General features: G+C 45.7%; 1 protein-coding gene across 7 annotated transcripts in view; it reads right to left on the reverse strand.

Annotated features, from left to right (window-relative positions):
* Nucleotides 1-404: 404 nt before the first annotated feature.
* The window catches only part of SYNRG (synergin gamma), a 32623-nt gene continuing 12641 nt past the window's right edge, over nucleotides 405-20386 (reverse strand). For 5 of the 7 annotated variants that reach the window (XM_015646568.2, XM_015646567.2, XM_015646564.2 and 2 more), the window contains 9 exons: nucleotides 18102-19046; nucleotides 10640-11242; nucleotides 10121-10284; nucleotides 9368-9421; nucleotides 8563-8659; nucleotides 8137-8285; nucleotides 5374-5484; nucleotides 4818-4853; nucleotides 405-3892 (listed from right to left, as the gene is read on the reverse strand). In XM_015646568.2, the coding sequence (XP_015502054.1) occupies nucleotides 3761-3892; nucleotides 4818-4853; nucleotides 5374-5484; nucleotides 8137-8285; nucleotides 8563-8659; nucleotides 9368-9421; nucleotides 10121-10284; nucleotides 10640-11242; nucleotides 18102-19046 (2291 nt within the window). In that variant the 3' untranslated portion in view covers nucleotides 405-3760. The remainder of the gene's footprint in view (nucleotides 3893-4817; nucleotides 4854-5373; nucleotides 5485-8136; nucleotides 8286-8562; nucleotides 8660-9367; nucleotides 9422-10120; nucleotides 10285-10639; nucleotides 11243-18101; nucleotides 19047-20386) is intronic. The other 2 variants (XM_015646571.2, XM_015646566.2) reach the window with 1 other exon arrangement.

A 20386-nucleotide genomic window follows, 5' to 3' on the forward strand; every position in this document is an offset into this window, starting at 1 on the left:
ATTGCCTAATAAAGCACCTGAGGAAACAAAGAATTCACCTGAAATCTCCATTCAAGGTTATTACAGTGTTAGTGCTTGTGGAGATTTCACTGCAACAGCTCCTCTTGTAATCGCTACAACAAAAGATTTTATTCAAGTGTTTTCCCCCTCAAAATCCAGTTTTTTCTCCATTCTCAAATCCACAGAAACCAAAGAGAGAGCCCTGGTTTAGCTTGGGTTGCTCTGAGCACACCCACTGGCTTTGAGGGGAACACCCCTTCTGCTCCCCACAGGCTTTCCCAAATGGTGTCTTGTCTGAAAAATGTTTTATATCTTCCAGTATTTGGTGAGACATCTTTCCCATCCCAGCCACAGAGCAGGTTTCACTTACATGATGATATAAATATTTCAGTTTCCCAGGCTGGTCAGATATGAAACAAGCTTTTTATTGAACACCAGGTTTGAATCTCAACACAGGATTTATAAATCATTGCAGGAATTAAGGGAGTAAACAAGGTACTAAAGTCAATTAATAACACTTATTCTCACTGGATTTGAAATATCAGCAGAAACTCCAGCACAAACCCAAACAGCTCCAACTAATAATCACAAAACCACTTCTGGAAGAAAAACAACATTTGCCCAGAGGGCAGGAGAAGAATCACAATAGAAAGAGTTTTCTGATCACTCTTCTTCATAAAATTATGACATTCCTATTTTAACACCGAGAGCTGGAATTAAATACAGGTGCAGAATTAAAAAGTAAATCCAAAGCAGCAGTTTGTACAATAGCAGCTTTTATTGGAAAGGCAGGTTTTGTTTCAAGTTTATGATTCCCAACGCAGCTGACAGGACTGGGAGCATTCCATGGGTTTCCATCAGCTCCTGCTCAGCCTGGGGCTGAACTTCACCCTCACTCCCACAGCCTGCAGGGATTTTAGGCAAGGAGCTGTTCCCACCAAACCCAGCGAGGAGAAGCTGCTGCCAGGGAGGAAAAGTCCTTGGGATGGATGGTGAGTGCAGGGGGTGACAATCCCCAGGGCACAGGTGACCTCGGGAGGGCTGCAGGGACTCAGCCCAGCACGAGGAGGGAGGGGCAGGCAGGAGGCTGGAGCAGCCCCCAGCACCAGGAGAAGCTGCCACGGCACAGAAGCACCAGGAACACAATGGGGTTAAGCCATAAATACATTAAATAACCGAGCAAATAATTCCTCAGAACTCCAAATATACACAGGGACAGAAACCCCACTTTGCACAGGTCACTGCCAAGGCAGCCCCTTTTAGCTATCTACACATAGATTAAAAAAAAACCAAGAAAATCTCGTTTCTCTTCTCCAGTGAGAGAACCCATGCAGGAAAAGGAGTTACAGGCCTGCAATTGGACACAAGCAAGGGGAAGGCAGCGTGTCCAGGGGCCTGCAGTGGGGGAAGGTGGGCTGTGACAATCCTGTCACCTTGGATACAGCTTGGAAGGACACTGGGCTTTGGCTGGCAACAACATCCGAGAGGATGCTGAATGCTCCAGTGAGTCATTGGAATGACTGGGAGCTGCAGCTGATCCTCCTTGTGCAATGCCTTTATCGAGGGGATCTCCGTGCAAACGTTCCCTGTGCTCCCACAGCTGATGGAGCAGAGCCCTTCCTGCTCCCCACAAAGACAGGGATGGTGCCTGCTGCTCTCTCTGCTGTGGGAACAGGAGAGCAGCAGTGTCACCCTTCAGTGAGCTCTGCTGCAGTTGGAATTGTAAATGTCCATCCCATTTTTTATGGGCCAAAAGACACGCTGGCTGCAGCTCAGAGAGGGGCTGAGCTGCTAACAGGTACAGAAAAAACAGCACTGGAAGGTGCTCCTGTGACAGCACAGCTGGTGCTTTAAATCTCACACCACAACCTCTTATTTGTGGCATTTTCTTTTAATTAGGAGAAAAAATTCCTCTCTAGCAAAGTGTTGGGGAGCTGTGGTGCAAAACCAGGCTGACAGTAAATTCCCTTTTCCCAACACAGCGTTCCCTCAGCACCAGCCTCTCCCACTGGAGAATCCCTGCCAGTGGCTCCCTGTCCCCAGACTCCTGTGGGAACACTGGTGAGGGGCACAGCAGCCCCAGCAAGGAGTTGCTTCCCTGTTTTTTTGGAAATCCCTGGGCAGGATGTGGGAAGCACAGCACGGGAAATCTGCCTCTGGATCAGCTGGAGCTGGAGGCACACGGTGCTTTATTTCATGAATGAGCTAATTTGAGGCAGCAAGGAGATTTATTGTAATTGGTGTAAGGAAGGAGCCAGACACCTCTGAGCCAAGATTCTTTCATTTGGGCTAATTAATAGTTTCGTATAACTAATCCTGTTTGTTTTTTAAATACAAAGCATCGTTTTCCTCATTGTAATTTCTGTCTCAGCAAATAACCACAGGTCAGTGTCAGGTACTTGTAATGGGGCAGGATTAACTTGGAGAAGCTGTTGAGATCTCTGGAGGAAAGGGACAGATCTGAGAGACTAAGCCAAAGAATGAAGGAGAAAGTTGCACCCTATGGATTCACACCCCACTTCATTCCTTGCAGACCTAGACAGGGTTGTGGGATGACTCTTGTAACACAGGTTTAAAATCCTGTAACCAGCACTCCATGGACTGCACTCTCCTCTGGATACTGGATCTGAAGGAGGAGCCAGGTACTTTAGATGTACAGGTAACATTCAGTGAGAGTCTGTGACACAAACCTGTCCAGAGAGGCACCTGCAAAAGCCACAAACCAGCAGGGACACAATGCCTGCTTCAAACACAGCTTGCTGAGACCACCAAATCCCAGGGTTAAATCCCTTTGGGTGTTAAATCCCACTTCCTGCTGCAGGAGCCACGGGCCACCTTGTGCTGCCAGCTCTGAGTCACAGGAACACGTTGCTACAGGTAGCAGCAGACTGCAGGAGCCACACACAGTCATCCCATCCCATCAGGAACAGCATCTCCACAGCCAAAAAAGGGAAAGAATCTACACAGCAGCAGATGTGCTGCATCAGCAGAGTCCAGCTTTCAGCAGTGCTGCAGCCACACAGCTCCCAAAAGGTCAGGAGAGACAAAATCCTACCTGGGGCTCAGGACTAATCCAGGGAAATTTATCTGTATTTACGACAAAGACCATGAGTTTTAAACTCCAGCTGCCTGCACTATAGAACATAGCACAGGGAAAATGACAGCAGTTTTCCAGTCCTCACCTTCCAGCACTAACCAGTTCTGCATCCAGCACAACTTCCAACACAGAGCAGTGGAAGCACAAACACCCAGCAGCTTCTCCTTGAGTCAATAATTCATTCTGCCTTGGATGCTGCTGTGACTCATGTGCTGTGATATCACAGCAGCAAATACTTAAAGAACATCAAGGTCCATGTCCTAAAAACGTTAAGGAAAAGATTTGCTTGCAAATACAGACTTCAAGTATTTAAGTGGTTGTTTCAATGCAAATCAGCCCAGCATTCCAGATTCTCTGGGAAGCTCCATGCCAGCCTCTCCCAGGTTTATGCACATGGCTGCTTTTACACAGGATAACGTTTTCATCTTCAGAAAGACTGAAATTCTATTTTTTTTCCCATACTACATATTTTCCAGTTATTTCTGAAACCTTGGCCATTAGAAGTGAGTTCTTCACCATCTGTAACAGAGGCTTTAATCCGCTGATTTTTGGACCAAAAACCAACCCCAAACGTTTCAAACCCAGCTCCAGCCTCTCCACCACAGCAGTTACCCCAAGCCCTGCATGATTAGACCCAAAGCTCCACCTGCAGAGCAGCTGCTTTCAGAGCAGGTCTGGCAGGATGAGCCCTGGAGGTTTGGGCTCCACGCAGTTGATCCAGAAGTTGGCACAGCTGGCGTGGTACTGGTGCCCTCCGTACGCCAGCTTGAAGTTATCTGTCTCAGAATTAAAGGCCTGCAGGAAGAATTGAAACAAGTGTGACAGTCTGATCCCCTCCAGGGTCTAAACCTAGAGTGGAAAACAGCTCAGGACTCTCCCCTGAGCCCTCCACCTCATCTATCTGATTTTAGTCGCAGGTGGACAAAACCTTCAGCCATCACCCCTGAGCCAACCCACACCTGCAGGAAGGGAGCCCTGGCCTGACCCCTGGCAGCTAACTCACCTTGTTTCCTGCATCTTCTGGTTCTGTTCCACCTCCCTACCGAAGGAAAAGCTTGTCCTGCTTGCCAGCAGACAGCTCCTGCATTTATTTCCCTGGCTCCAGCCTGGCTGTGGGTTAGGCAGGTGCAATTCTTGCTATTAGTGTTATTTCAGCTTGAATTTGATCTACTTCCTCCTGTTAATTGAAGCTGCTTTACAATAGAAGCCTCTGAGCGTGTGAAGCCATGAACAGGCTGAAACCACCTCGCTGTTTGTTGCTAGGAGATACTTTCCAATGCCTCACAGCTCTCCATTTAAAAAAATATCCCAGCCCTGCTCTCCACACCCTGGATTTCCTGCAGAGATTTCTAAAAATGCCACTGCCTGCTACACAAAGCCAAAAGTCAATATTTCTAGCACAAAGCCCCTGAAATCCCCCCTCTCTTGCTACAGACACACAGGCAGCACAAAATTTGGGAACTGAGGGATTTTCTACCACACAACAGAAGGAGCACAAAACCAGAGAGCTGGGCACAAGGCACAGGCATGCAGACAGACAGGGGGAGGCTCTGGAGCATGTTAGTTGATCAGATCAAGAGTTAACAGCCACAAAACATGACTGGAGAAGAGGATTAATGATTGATACAATTGAGAATGACAGCTGAGAGCCCATCAGCAGCTCAGCCTTCCACACTCAAGAAGAATGAGTCTAGAAAGAATGTTTTTTACAGGTTCATACTTTTTTGGGAAGTTCTTCCACAGGTTTCTCTTCTTTCTGAAATAACGTTGAAACCAAAAAGTCAGGAAAAGTGCCTCTATTTTTAACTGGTTGGCACAACTCTGCACATGTCCTGGGAGTCCCTCCCAGCTCTGCTAGGGGCAGCAGTCCCCTCTGGCGAGCCATTTCATGAAGAAAAGTCATTAAAATACTTTAATTTGTTAAAAAAATACGTATGCTTTTTGAAATCTTAATATCCCAGTTTCTTGCCTATTACAAACAATTAAACTCAACCCTTTCTCCACAGCTGTGTCACACCAAAGCCCAAGGAACACTGGACATTCAATTGTAAGATTTTATTGAGACCCCTCTAGAGGAAAGAGTTTACAAATTATGAGCATGAGCATTTTTTCAATGCACCCATCCCTGGAAGTGTCCAAGGCCAGGCTGGACAACCTGGGCTAGTGGAAGGTGGCCCTGGATGAGCTTGAAGGTCCTTTCCAACCCAAACCAGTCTGGGATTCTATAAATGGAAGCCCAAACTGTAGGTTCAAAGGAGTTTAAGCAGCACACTTACTTTGCTTCTGGAATCCACGTTTAGGAGACACACTCCACAGGCAAGGTCCTGGGCGTTCTTAATCCCTGGGCGCAGCATACAAGAAGAGAAATCCAGGGAGTTTTCATCTGGCTAAAGAAAGGAGACAGGAACATTTGGCATTTTCAGTGCCTGAGAAAGTTTCAGACATGATGAAAATTACTGAGCACCAAGAGCCAGCTGTCACATGGCACGGCAGGGGTGACAGTCACCAAAGCTGTCAGGGTGGAATTGCCATCTCCATCAGCACAAACTCATAACTCTCAAAGCCTTTAAAAGGCCTCAGCTACAAAGGAAGGAATTCTTGAGTTGCACATTCTCACATCTGAAGGGATGCACTGGGAACTGGGGGAAGGCAAACAGAGCACCTGCAGGTGTTTGTGCAGCTGTGGGAGGGAGCTCTCCCAGCCAGCCCTGGGGACGTGGCTGCAGCAGGGCTCAGTCCTGGACTCCCTGGTATTGCCTCAGCAAAAAAGGGCAGCTGGTTTTCCCTTTTTGGGGTTTTTTTTGAACCTACAGTATGGCAGAGCAGTACAAAATGGGATAGTAAGGTTAACCAAACCATGGAATTCAGGCCATCAGCCACAACATGATCAGGTTAGAGAGAGGCAAAGGGTGGGAGAACAAGCCCCTAAATAACAAATTAATGTGGTCATTTTTCCAGTACTTAACCTCACATTTCAGCCCCAGGATAAATGATTAATTAAAATACTGCATCAGGATGATATAAAACTGTTCAAATTTTGCATGAAAACAGTAATGCAAATAAAAGCAATGACTAGAAATGAGCTTAAAAAATGCTGTGATCCCAGGCCATGTGTCTTAATCCACACTCTGGGTATGCTGCTCACGCTGCCCTGCTGAATGGCTGGAGAATAATTGGAATCCTGAAAAAAAAAAACACCCTTTAATCTCTAAGTAGATCAATCAAATTAATAAAGGCACTCTAATATTTGTTTACCAAATGCATGAGTGAAACAAATGAGAAGGTCATCCTGCAATTTGCTGTGAAAAACCACAAGACTGTGCATAAAATTACCTTGTAACAAAATCCTTTAAAAGATAAAATTAACCTTTCCAAGCACATGTCTGGGATCTGGAATCCTTCTCTGCAGTTAATTGGCACTTCTGCATCATTTAGGATCCGTGACTGTAACACCAGAAGTGTGGGCTCCACCCCTTCCAGTGAACCCCGTGGGGAAGAGAAGCAAGAAAAAGGGTGATCTGCAGAATTACAGGAGCCATGAGTCCCTGGTTTTTGGTAAGTTCAGCTCTGGACTGTGTGTGCATGTGAGAAGTCACTGCTTGCAGCTCCTGATGTGCTTAAACTTTAGCTGGAGCCACGAGCCAGGAGCTGCTGTGGCTCAGAGAACACAGGGCCAAGCTTTGGACTTTCAGGTAATCCCTGTAATCTTCCAAGGAAAAGCACTTTAGCAACTGTGTTTTAATCCACCTGTTTAAATTAGGAGAAGATCCTGATAGCTTTTGGGGATTGTTCCTATCAACAATGCCAGAGTTCAAACAGATGAATCCAGGTCTACCAACATCTTCTGCCAGGCAGTAAAATGCTGAGGAGATAAATTTCCTAAGATGGCAGGCTCTGTGCATCACAGGACATCACCAAAATATCTGGGGAGGTTTAAAATGTGCAAAAGGTATGTAAAAAGGAACTGACTGATCACTTATAATACCTGCCTTGCAGGGACTGACAGTGAGCTGGAGATGGATATTTCGAGCAGAAACCAAGAATTCCAAGCCTTACTTATAAATGAGTGTTTATTGGGAATGAAAAACCTTCTGTGGGCACAGCTGCAGTGCAAGGAGGAAGCCACAAATTAAAATGCTCAGTGGAAACCTCCCCATGGTAATGATCTGCTCAGTGATGCTTGGTGGGATGTGCTGATCCCAAAGGCTCCTGGATATGCACTGAGTCAAAGGGATCCACTGTGTCAGTCCATGTAAAGCACACACAGATGGCTGATTCCCCAAAATTAGGAGGTTTTCAATGGTTAAAGGAAGCAATTTTGCACATTGTATCTCTCCTGCAACACAAACCCCACAAGGTGTTTAATGGCAGGGTGGTTTTCCTGCCTTCTGTTTGTGTCTGTTCTGCACCTCTGTGTGCCCCTCTCCATCCCAGCTCCTCTGCAGAGATTCACCCCCATTCCCATGGGATGCTCCTGCTCTACAGGGCCACTCCTCAGACCATCCCTCACCCAGCTGTGTCCAAAGCTCTCCAGCTCCTACCAGGCTGTCTGGGAGCTTTTCCAGGCACTGCAGAGCAGGAAAAGCTGTTTAGTCTATGGCAGGAACCAAAACAAACTCAGGCATTTCCAAATGCAGAGAGAAGGGAGAACAGTTTAGTTGTTCCTGTGTTGCTCCACTGTGGGTAATGGAATTGTGAGCATTAAAGCCAATTGCAAGGATATTAAAAAACAAGACATGTCCATGTCACTCTGGCTTTGCAAAACGGTTTATTTGGATTTTATTAAATTTGCCTCATTGGAGATGTCCAGAGACACCCAGGAATTCACCTAAACCATTAAGGTACTAAGTAAGACAACATCATGTTCCTGCATAAATAGCAGTTTTCTTAGAGGGTTTTAAACTGGCTTTCACAAATAAATTAATTTCCATTTTGCAAGAGAAGAAACACAAACTGTCAAGTCAGCAGACCCTGCAAAGCTTCTTTAAATAAAATTATGACATTTGTTTTAGCAACCAGGCAGCTTATTTGGGTCTTACCGTTAGAGCAGCCAGGGACATGAAGCTGATCAGGTTGTTCCACACTTTATCAATATCCTTCAGCAGCTGCTGCAGCTTCTCACTGCAAACAGCAGTTGCTTTGATGCCCAGCTCCACCCTCTTTGTTACTCTGTAGACTTCAACAACCCCTGTGGATGTAAAACAGGTGAGGATTGCAGAGATTTAACTGGATCTCCAGCCCTGAGCTCACAAATGGCAAAAGCAGAGTGGCACAGGAGGGGTGGCCATGGAGGGTTGGTTAGTTCAAAGCTGGAGTTACGTTTATCTGGCAGAAGAGTTCTTCATTATTCAGATGCAGGCAAAGATGAAGATAAAAAATAATGCCATTTGGGGAAGAGTGATTCTATATTCCTGTTTTTTAGGGAAGAACTTTGAGTGTAAAACACATGGAAAATTAAAACATACCCTGTAAATATTCCATGCCTTGAGCAGACTGGATAACTTCAGTGCAAACAGATGAACTGCTGATTCCATTTAAGGTGTCGTTTGCTTTCTTTATGACCTGGTGGAAATGAATTTCATAAAATGATGGGGTTTCTATCTTTAAATAATCATTACAAACAAGATTGCCCCCAGCAGAAACTGTTATTCAGAAAAGGAGACAAATTAAACAAGGAATGATTGCCACACTCCATCACATGTTCTTATAAACTCCTGCTCAAGTGGATCAGGGGAAAGTATGAACATTTAAAACCTTAATGTATTCCCCCCAATATTTTCATTACCAAAATAAAGAGTTTTAAGGGCATGCTTGCCTTGCTGTCTAATTTAATATGAGCATTCACACTTTGGGCTCTCTAATACTCAAATGCAAAGAGGAAATGTTAAGGAGCCCTGATCTGGCTGTGAAATGTCTGACAGCAGCACATGAATGGTCCCTGGGCTCATCAACAAATTCTGTCCCTCAGGAAGCCCTGAGGAGCCAGGCACTGGTACCAGAGCCCTGAACACACAACACTGGGCACCCAAACACGGCACCACCCCACTAACCAGAGAGCTGGAATATTCAGGGAAAAGCCAAATTAATCCCCAGTGACAGAGAGATCAGTGCTGGGTGTTCAGCTGAGGAGGTGGCAGCTTTTGGTTTAAAAACTGCAATTCCCAGGGCTGATTCCCACACTTTGTCTGCCTGTTGGTCTCAAACACTGAGTGAGGCAGGTCCTGCAGGGAGAAGAGAAGGATCTGGAGGAGGAGGAAGTGCCACACTCACCTGCAGGGCACTCTCCAGGCACCTCTGCCACTCGTAGGCATACCTCTCGCTCTCCTAGAGCAAAGAGAAGGACAGGCTCAGTCTTGTTTCTACACACATTTCCCTCCCTCTCTCCTACACAACAGAAACACAGCAGACAGGTATTTTAAGAGATTATTTGCAGATCAGCAGTGTGAACTTCTAACTGATCTGTTTCTAATTTCTCCCCATTCTTTCAAGATTCTCTATGCACCTGAACTCTAAAATTTGATTTCTGGGAGTGAGAATGAGTTTCAAAAGGAGAACATACAGGAGTGGGTAAAAGGTTTCATTGCACACACCTCCTCCTGACACATTTGTTACAGTCTGCTGTTCTAGCAGTGGGGATTAGCAGAATTTAATCTGAGTCTTTTTCCCATCTCTTCTCAGGATAAGCAAGAGAAATAACTACCACACAGCCAAAAAGTGATGCCATTTCCCAAAGCAAAAGGTCTCTGCCAAAGCTGGGATTAGATTTAAACTGTAACTAATTTCCAGTCATAAGCTTAGGCTGCAAGGTCAAGTGATTCTGTGTTTCAGACAACATTCTGTGTTTCCCACTTCCCTTTAAAGACGTGAGAGAAGAAACTTCCAGGTTCCACTCACAACATCCAACTGCACCTGGGCACCACCTCACAGTCACACCCATATCCAAACAGGTAAAGCCCCAAAAAGTTGGATACAGAAGGCCCTTGATGCCAGTGCCAGCTCAGGTGTGTTCAGACAGCTCCTTACCTCCACCTCCCCAGTCAGGTCCTTGTACTTGTCCCTGATCACGGGCAGGGCTGGCTTCTCGCTCAGGGTGTTCGACCGGTCCCTGAAGGGCTGCTCCAGAGCTGGCAGAGGTGAGGAGCGACTGATTTCTCTGTCCCCCAGGCTCAGGCTCCTCTTGTGAGACCCTAAAAGGTCAGGTTGTAAAAAGTTATTCCTTCACTCTGAAGACCCAGGCTATTTAAAATGAATGAAGTGGCAGCAAGGGCTGTCCCGTTCCTCCAGAAGAACAAATATTTCTCTTTACTCAGTGACTGCTGCAGATTTCCCCAGTCCCCCAATTCCTACAGGTTTTTGGCACAACAAATATTTTCCTTGTAGAAAAAGACCTGCTCCAAATGCCACAGAAATCAATGAGAAGATTCAGGTCGTTTCCAGCAGCCTCCGGAACAACCCCCATTAGCTAATTTATAATTCAATTAGCAAAATCAGCCTTTGATAAGCACATGCATCATGAGGTTCCTGCACTGTGGGCAGGCTTACCTTGCACAGACAGGTCAAAGGTGGCCAGCTCACTCTTGATCATCTCCTCACTGGATTTCACCTTGCCTTGGGAAGTTGCCACCAAGAAGTCGAACTTGCTGATTTTTGGTTTTTCGCTTTGGAACTCTCCGAAGTCATCTGTGGCCTCCCTCCGCAGCTCAGAGGAGCCTCCAGCGAGGAAATCAGCACCCAGGGCTGTGTCAGCTGCTGCAGCTTCCTGAGCATCCGAGGGAAGTCTGGCAAAATCCCCAAAGTCCCCGACATCGTCGTCGCTCGGAGCGCTCGAGACCGGCCCGGAGTCCTTAAAGTTTGCGAAGGCTGCGAAGGAAACATCCTGCAAAGCATCCTCGCTGGAGAAGGTTGTCACTTTGGAAACCGTTGTCATGGTGATGTTTTCTGAGCTGCCAAACAAGGTCTCCTTCTTCTGGAGGACAGAGGTGGCCGTGGAGGAGCTGCTCCCCGCGGGTTGGGCGAAGCACGAGAGCTTCTTGCCCTGCTGGACGTCGTCCCTGTCGGAGCCGGACCAGTCGTAGCTCGCCAGGCTGCTGACTGCAGAGCCACTGTGACAGCTTCCAAACGGGCCACCCTTTAAGTCATCCACATCTGAAACAAACCCCCACAATTAGGAGCTGAAGTTCAAACCTCAAACTCTCTATGCCGCCTAAGAACAACTTGCTGAGAGCGTGGAGGAACTGCAAGAACAAACACAGTGAATTGTTGTCTCACTGAGGCTTAAACTGGAGTTTGCACAAAAATAAATCTGGAAAATACCTGAGCATTTCGTACAAAAATTTCTCTGTTCAATGAATGTAAGCCTTGACCTTTAAATGCCGTCTTACATTTTAAGCTGAAAGTCACCATGCCACTATGGGAGTGAAGAAACACTAAAAAAAAAATGAGTTTCTGGCCAGTCCAGGCTGCACAGATCACCAGTTGAGTTTTCTGGCTGCAGAATCTACAATCAAAATATAAATGTTACAACTCAAACACCTTTAATGCGTTATTTCATCTTATCAAATCCAACCACACAGAAGACTGGGCTGACTTTTCCATTCCTCTGATAAAGTATTAATACACTTTAATTTTATATTCGTGCTTTGATACAAATAACATATAAAAATGTGCTGCAAGGATCTAAAAAAGCCTAGAAATCCTGTTGGAGCTTATCAGGGCTCCTGCAGCGCCGCACGGCCGACTCGTCAAACTTCCAGGTGCCAGCACTGACAGGGATATTGCAGAGATCATGTTTTAACTGAATAAATAGTTTGTAAAAGCTAAGTCTAGAGAAAATCCAATTATTTTGCAGAAAGCTCCAAACATTTATACTCACCTGGTGATTACATGGCCCAATAGGTTCTTCTCCCTGCCAGGGGCAGGTGTGAGATCAGAGCCTGCAGTGCCCGGGGGCTCTGGCTGCTCCCACCCCACTGATCTTTCCACACTGAGCCTGATCCCCAGCGAAGGCACACGGAGCCAGGGGCTGGGCAGTTTCATTAGAGCATGAACCCCCTCCCCAGCACAGCCCTCCTGTCCTACATTTGGCATTTGTTTTCCACCAGGAACAATTGTCAGTTTGGGTTAGAGCCGCAGCCGCTGCACAGCGCCCGAGGTCCGGCTGCAGGGACAGCAAACCCAGACCACAAAATGTTCTCCCTGAGCCTCAGTGGGGCTGAGATCCTGGTGCTGAACACCATGGGCTGGCACACTGGGCTTTAACAGAGCCACTGTGGGAACAAGCTGCCTTCCCAGCTGTCCTCTCTATTCGCTCCAGCCCCAGCAGCCCGAGGGTGAAACCGTTCTAACAAAACATTTCTGCCTCGGTTTACACATCTCACTGGAAGGGGAGGGCAGGCCCTGGGCTGATTCCCAGGCATCACCCACATCCATGGCTAATGAAAAACCAAAGAAACACACAGCACAGTGCTGGGGCTCAATGGCCACTGCCACGGGCCAGTGAGGGCCAGCGTGTCATCCTCCCCAGGACCCTCCTGCAGCTGCCACTTTGGCCACGCCAGCATCCCAAATCCAGAGCTGAGCCCCTGCACACAGCCAAGACATCGAGCTCTGAAGGTGCAGAGCAGCCTGCAGAGGGGAAACAGAGATGAGATCACCTGCTCCCAGCACTGGAAGAAGGCTCTGAGGTGAAAGGAGCCGCCTGCAGAGGGGTCGGTGATTTATCACCACAGCCCACACCCTGAGCTCTCAAGTTTTTGTTTAAAGAAGAGAAATGAAAGCTTTGCATGAAAGAGAGAGCCAGAACCACCTCCAACACGTGAGCCAGCTGTAATTAATCCTGGAATCCTGCAAATACCACCAGCTACCAGGCAACCTCTGCCTTCCCTTCACTTTGTGTTGACTGCAAAAACCAGCAAAGATTTGAGCCTCGCATTGTTCCGGCACTCCCTGGGAGAGAAAGGGAGGAGAGATGGTCCCACCCCGAGGATCTGCACACTCACATCCCGTTGGGAATTATTCCTTTGATAACTGCTAAGATTTTGAGCTGCCAACACATCCTAAAGGCCCAGGTCAGGGCACTGCTGATCCAGTCCTGGCTCAGGCACAGGCAGGATCAGCAGCAGGCTCCAGGGGGAATCCTGAACTGATCTGCAATCAATAGGTCAGGACAGGGGAGGCAGAACAATAATTTAATTATTCACAAACTAGGAGTCAAGATTCTCTGTGTGTGAATTCTCAGGCAGACATGAAACATCTGAAGAGGTGAAATGTAATGGTTCAGTTCTGTACATTTGATTTTTTTTTTTGGATAATTCCAGAAGGATCACTCCAGTGAATAAACCTTTTCCTAGGAATATTATATTACAGGAAATACACTGTGTTCAGTCAGTGTTAACAGCTCCAGCAGTCCTAAAACAATTTAGTGAGCAGAATGAAAAGTAAGAATGTGGAACCCAAAGTCCAAGCTGCCTGATCATCACCTGGGAGCAGGGCAGGAGCCAGCCAAGGCAAAGCACTGGCTGCAAGGAACCTACAGCAGGATGAAATACAGATAAAATACTGCTTCCCAGTCTTATCTCATCTACACAAAAACTTGCCACCCCTGATTTGAGCCAACTATAATAATTTATTTCATCTACCAAGGATTAAGTTATGGCTGGAGGCTAATTACAAGCTGGAGCCTTCAATGTCAACAGTTTAATCATTTAAGGAAAACCCTTGACAGCATTAGTGACTGTCTGAAGAAAACTGAGAAAGACAATTCAGGGACACTGGAATAAATTCAGGGATTTCAGCCAGCATAGGAGACTTTCAGATTTCTGTATTTCAGTGGATATTAAAGTCTGATGAATAAATCTGGCTGTGGTGTGACGTTGTGGTTGTTAGGGTGACACAGGTGGTGGAGCTCTGTTCCCAGACCAGTGCTGTTCCCCTGGGAACATCCCCTGCAGCCTGAGCAGCCACCCAGAGCCTGCAGGGGACAGGCACCACCTGCTCTCTGCTTCCAGAGGGGCTCCACCTGCTCAAAGGAGATGAGACTGCAGGAACACAGAGTTGTGCTATCAGTGTCCTGCCTGTCAGCAACCAGAAAAATCCAAAGCCCATTTCTCACCTGGGGAAGCCTGGAAAAGCTAACAATGGGGAATTATTCCCATTTGAGAATGGCTGCAGCCAAGGTGGAAACCGTCAAGAATGCTGACTGTAAGATAAATTAAAATGAAGGAAATAGGAGAGAAAATGCTCCAAACCTTGTGGAATTACAGGATTTGCTGGTTATTTTGAAAATATCATGATAAACAACATTTCACAGCAAAACAAAACCCCTAAGCTGACACTGGGAGTCAATCACAGAGAGGCCCCTGGGAAGGCCATGGCAAACACATCCACACCCTCCCTGTCAGAGCCTTCCCGGGATAAACCAGGGTGGATAAGCTCTTCTGTGTGCAGAATTAACCCAAATGAGGGCAAGGAAGTCAATCTGACTGTCAAGTCTGGACAAAAACATAATAAAAATGTTCCTCTCCCTCCTCCAGGGATGATTTGGCTGAACAAACACAAACTGCACAAGCCCTGCAGAATTAGATCTCAGCTTTATGTTCAAAGCTTTGGTTTAAAAATCTTCAGGGCTAGGCATGACCTACTAATCTCCAGAACCAAGGAGGGGTGTTGTGGTTTGCTTCCTTTTTCTTTTTTTCCCTTTTAAAGTCTTTCCAGCTTGGTGTAAAGAGGAAAAGCCACATTCTACTTCCTGGGCTGGTTTCTGCTCTTGTGGCAACTCCAAAACCTCACAACATTTTAACTATTCCACATCTCAGTTATTTTTAGCTTTTTACCTCATCTGCTAATTTGATGCTAATCCCAAGCTGTCAGTGGCTCAGGAGCTGGAGGAATTTGGAGTGACATAATTGCATGCCACGAATTTGCAGCTGTCATTCATGTTTGAAAGTTTCAATATTTAGAAGGCAGAACTTCCCAAATGGAAAATTTACTTTGGGGTTCTGGTTAACTCACACTGGATTAGCTAAATAAATATCAAAATATTATTGAGTGGGCCTCTACTCATAAAAGTCTAGACAGCAACACAGTTTTTCAGTGCCAACTCACAGAAACAGCCCTGCCACCACACGTTTCCTCCACTCCATCCCTCTCAAACACAGACCTTTGGAAAAATATTATTTAGGCTGATATGTAAAGATTCAGAAGGTCACAGGGAGCGAGGTCAAAGCGTTGGAAGAGGAGAAAGAAGCTCACCCACACCCTGTTCTGCAAGAGAGAGGCACCCACCAGCTTAAGGGGATACTAGAGCCTTAAACTCTGTATTTTTGAGGAAAAAGAGATACATTGCTGGTTTGCAACAAATCACACACATCCCCACGTTTTCAAAATATGCCAAGATAATATTTATTAACACAGCAGGACTTACAGATCACAAAAGATAGTGATACAGAGGAGCTCGGAAGGGCGGTATCAGAGTAAAGCATGCAGGTCAATACTTGCAGAAGAGAGATATCAAAGCAGATCTGAAAAGGCACATTCACACAGGAAATGTTTAGTTGAAATCAGACATTAGAAAAAGCAGCAAAAAAAACTGAAGTTGATTAAAATATACAGAGAATCTCCAGTAATGCCAAAGAAAAAGGTACTTTACAGGTGTGTCAGTGCAGCAGATAACCCTTTGAGGGTGCCCAGGGCAGGGCTCCTCTCGCTGCAACCTTTGGCAGGAAGAACAGATCACCCAACAGGAGCAGGTGCTCACACAAATGCTCTCAACTCAGAGTGAAACTTGGTGAAATTTGGTGTAAAAGAAGCAGCCTGGTTCAAACTAACAGCATGCAGCCAGTGCTCAAAGGGTTATACGGAGTAAATGCAAGAGAAATCAGGCAGCATTAGTATCATCTACCTTCCACACACAGAGTTAAGAGCCGAGTTTAAAGAGACTGTATCCCCTTCAGAGAGAGAAAAACTGGAAACCTTTCATCCCTCAAGAGACCACAGGGCCCTGGCATGGGAAGCAAGCCAAGGATTTCTCCCTAATTCCCAGGGTAGGCACCTACCTGCCCATACCTGGAAGCTACAAATGTCAAACCTCAGAGCCAAGGGACAAACACCTCTGTGTGGGCACGTCACAAAGTCAAATCATCTCTCAGCACCTCTGGCCTGCTGCTGTTCCCCTGGAGATGTGGCACAGGGCTTGCACACATGCAGCTCCCCAGGACAATCTCCCAGTTCCCAGCAGTCAGGTGACAAAGGGATGCTGTCCCTTTTTCCCTTTTTGACATTAGATTTACAGATTGAAGGAAATGATGAGAAAAAAAGAAAAAAATCTGCTTTTTAACTTGATGCAAACTGAAAAAAAAAAAAAGGAAAAAAAAAAGGACTTGAACATCAGCAGTTCACAGCTTGAAATGCATCAAACAAACAGAAAGGAACACATGAGCACAGGAGTGTTTGTAGCAGAGTGTCCAGAGCACATCCTGCTACCAAATCCAAACAGTTAAATGGAGCAAAACTCTCCCTTTTGGAATAACATCTAACTTGGCACCATAGGAGAATACAGACTTGTTTAAGTTTAATAAAAATAGCTTCTAATCAATACTTCAGAGTTCAAAAGTTTAGCAACAAGCACATGAAGGGCTAACCCCTTTAAACAAACCAAAGAAAAGAGGCTTTCCTGCCACAAACAGCAATTACTCATCATAGATTGCTGTGGCAAAAGCACACGTCCTGTAAAGAGCTACAGAAGTCAAACTACCACCCAAAGAGGCTAGAAAAATATTAGGAAAAAATGCTTTCAAACCCAAAGTAAACATTCAAGAATACACTGTTGGTGCTACGTTTTGACAGCTCACTCAACTTGGAGTTTTCCCAAGCAGTAATATGAAAATTAAATGTCTTTGCTAATAAATTATTCCTGATAATTTGTACCCTGTTAGAGAGTATCTTCCACATCGAAGTTGTCGACTTAATTCTCTCCCCTACTTAAAAATATCATATAATGCAAAATTACAGTACTGTATATTTTTTCTCTATCTGTATCTGCAAAAAATGGAAGAAATATTTCATGTGGAAATAACCAATTCTTGCAGTAAGAGCTTTTACATTTACAGTTTGTATGTTCCCCCTGTTCAGAAAAGCCTTTGACTGCATAAAACTTGTCCTAGAACACAGTAATGGTTCCCATGTTGTTGAAGGCCACAGAACATTTAACTACAGCTTATCTCCTATGTATATATGAAAAGAAAAAGCAGGACACTTGGGAAATTTGTTTTATGATATGTGATCAGGTCAGAGATGATCAGTTCACTCCCTCAGGAATGCTGTCATAAAGGGAAATTAAAGAAGGTGGAAACCTGATAAGGATAAAGTGAAAGTCCCATGGTTTAAATTTAGGTCCAAGAGCTCCCAGCCATGAGACCAGCACTTGTAGCCCCTTGGCACGATGGCTCCCACGAGGGATTTAACACTGGAAGGTGTGTGAAATACTCTACAACTGCAGTCCTGCAAAATCCTGGCTACCCAGACTGAGCCCCACTGTAAGGGGAATACACTGGTGTTGGTGATTAGTCAGCCTCTCATTAACAGCCCCAATTAGTGACCCTGGGGAAGCACCAGGTAGGGGAAGTCCCCAAGCCAAATGCTTTGTGGAAAACAAGAGATTGAAGTGAGACTCTGCCATCATCTTGCTGATATAAATGGAATGACATTGTTTACACTGGAATATTTTCCACTTGAGTCCCTTAAGTGCCAATAGCGAACAGGTACCAGTATGATGATGTTAAATCTCAAAAATAAACTGGCCTGGAGTTCAAACTGTTCCAGCTATTTATATTTATAGTCTTCTAAGACAAAAACTAAAGAGTGCCCTGCTGAGGGGCCGTGGCTGGCGGGGACACACACTGAGGAGTCTTCCACTACTGAAAGACGAGTGCATAATACTGTAATTGAGCACAGAGAACACGCAATCTGCACCACCTACGTTACCAGAGCAATCTAACCAGTTCCTCACCTGCTGCTGGTGGATGCTGGCCACTAACTGTTGGCAAATCCAAAGAGCTATCAGACATGACATGCTTAAGATCTCCTCCCACATCAGCCAGTTTCATGTCAAACTGAACAGACAGCGCGTCTTCGGAGTCCTCCTTGCCCACGCTGCTGCCGCCGATGGAAGGCAGATCCAGGGATTTCACCGAAGCAGAGTCTTCTTTGGCCTGCTTGAAAGCTGCCACTTTGTCCACCAGCGACTTCTCGGCGCCGCTGGAAGAAAACTTGTTGGAGTGGAAGTCAGCAAAGTCATCATCGCTCTTTGCCGAGGAGAGCGCGCTGTCCTTGGCCTCCTCGAAGCCCGCTCCAGATCCTTCCAGGGACAGCTGCTTGAAGATGTCGTATTTGGTGGGGGTAGCAGTGGTGGCAGAGCTCTGCCCACCCTTCACTGTGCTGGCTGAGGAGGCGACCTGAGCACCAGGGCTGGCCTCCAGCTTGAGTGCATTGTATTTGTCATCAGGCTTTTGTTCGGAAAACCCCCCGCCGTTGTTGAAAGCCATAAAATCTGCAAAGTCATCCTGTCCACTGGCTGATGCACCGTTAGAAAATTCCCCAAAAAGGTTGAACTCTCCAAAGTCATCAGCTAAGCTTGAAGTTTTGCCGGGTGCTGGCTGGGCAGAGGCCGGTGGAAGGGGTGGGGGGGGAAAGGAGCCCGGTTTTGAGGCGTTAAACGCAGGTGGGAAGGATGGCTGCTTGTTTTCTCCAGGAGAGGAAAAGAGCTCCAAGTCTGCCAGATTCAAAGGGGTCTTGGCTTGTGCTGGCTGTTTTGGCTGAGCAGGCAGAGGAGGGAAGGGCGCAGGGAAGGTTTTGTCTTTTGAGGGCGGCTCTAATGGGGAGATGCTGTCAGCGGTTTTGAAATCTGTGAAACCATCATCAGCTCCTGTGGGCTTGAACTCTGCAAGGTTCTCTCCTGGGAATGAAAGCAGGGAGAAAACTACAGTTAAACCCTGCACAACAAACACAGCACATTCACACCATGCAAGCAAGCAAATTATTTCATGCAGTGTCAGAAGGTTTCACGCAAAGCATTGAAATGAAAGGCCTCGGGATGCACACGGAACTGCAAACTCAACTTCCAGGAGCCACACAAGTGCCAAGGTCAGTGATTCTACATTTCACTCCAGCAAACACTTCATTCTCTCAAATAGCCTCCAAGTTGTATTAAACTCCCTTTACACTGAGTTAATAACAAAACACACCATGACAAATAGATCCAAAAGGAGATCAATACTGCCTTATTTGGCCTCCATGCAAGTTCTTCTCCCCACCTCATCCTCTTCGTGTTTGCCAAACAATGAATGTAATTTTGAATTTCACTTATACCACTACAGTATTTGCTTTTTATGGAAGCAATTCCTCCCTTCCTCCCTCTGAAATATTGCAGCTTTTTCAGGGGGATCACCAGATGGCTGAGACAAAACCAACACGAGGTAACGATGTTTTCATTGAATTTACATTAAATATTTTGGTGTGCCAATTTTATTACTTTCTTCTTTTGAACATGAAAACATTATTTAACCCATTCACCAGCATGTACATACTTGGACTACTTGTAATTTTAAAGTATTGATGCTTACTTGTAGACAAGTGTCCAATAAATAGATTTTTTTTCTGTTTTAGAAACACACCACTACCATTTAATTCTTAAGCTACCACGGTGTCACACTTTAAATTAGTTTAACCAAGATTTAAAAGATAATAATGGCTGTAAAGGACCACAACTGCCTGACCTTTTATTCCATTCTCCCTCCCCTCCAAACCAATTCATTTGGCTCAGCAACAACATAAATATTCCTGAAATTGCTACTCATTGATCAAAACTGCAACAGCACAGCAAACTAAACTTACTGAAGAATTGCAAACTTCTCCATTAGAAATGTAAGCTGGTGAAAGGGTTAAGAGTGGTCAGACCATGATAGCAGGCAAATACTGAAACCTTCTATATTTTAGAACATGTAAAGAAAGAGATCAAATGTTATTTCATTTTACTGCAAGTATTTAATCCTGAAGAGGTTCCAAACATGAGAAGCTCACAAAACACCACAGGGGTTTCATAAATGAATGACTCCTTACTTAAAACAAATTCCAACCACATGATTACTTTAAAGTAAAACTCAGGAGCACCCAGAAGAGATGCCAACCTTCCAGGAATACCATCATCAGCACATTGTTCCAATAGGATATTGCCCTGCTTTTTCAAGATACTTCCTACCAAGATTTTTTGAGAAGCAGCACCACCATGATTTTAGA

Source organism: Parus major, chromosome 19 (assembly GCF_001522545.3).
Source record: "Parus major isolate Abel chromosome 19, Parus_major1.1, whole genome shotgun sequence".
In the NCBI taxonomy this organism is placed as follows: Eukaryota; Metazoa; Chordata; class Aves; order Passeriformes; family Paridae; genus Parus; species Parus major.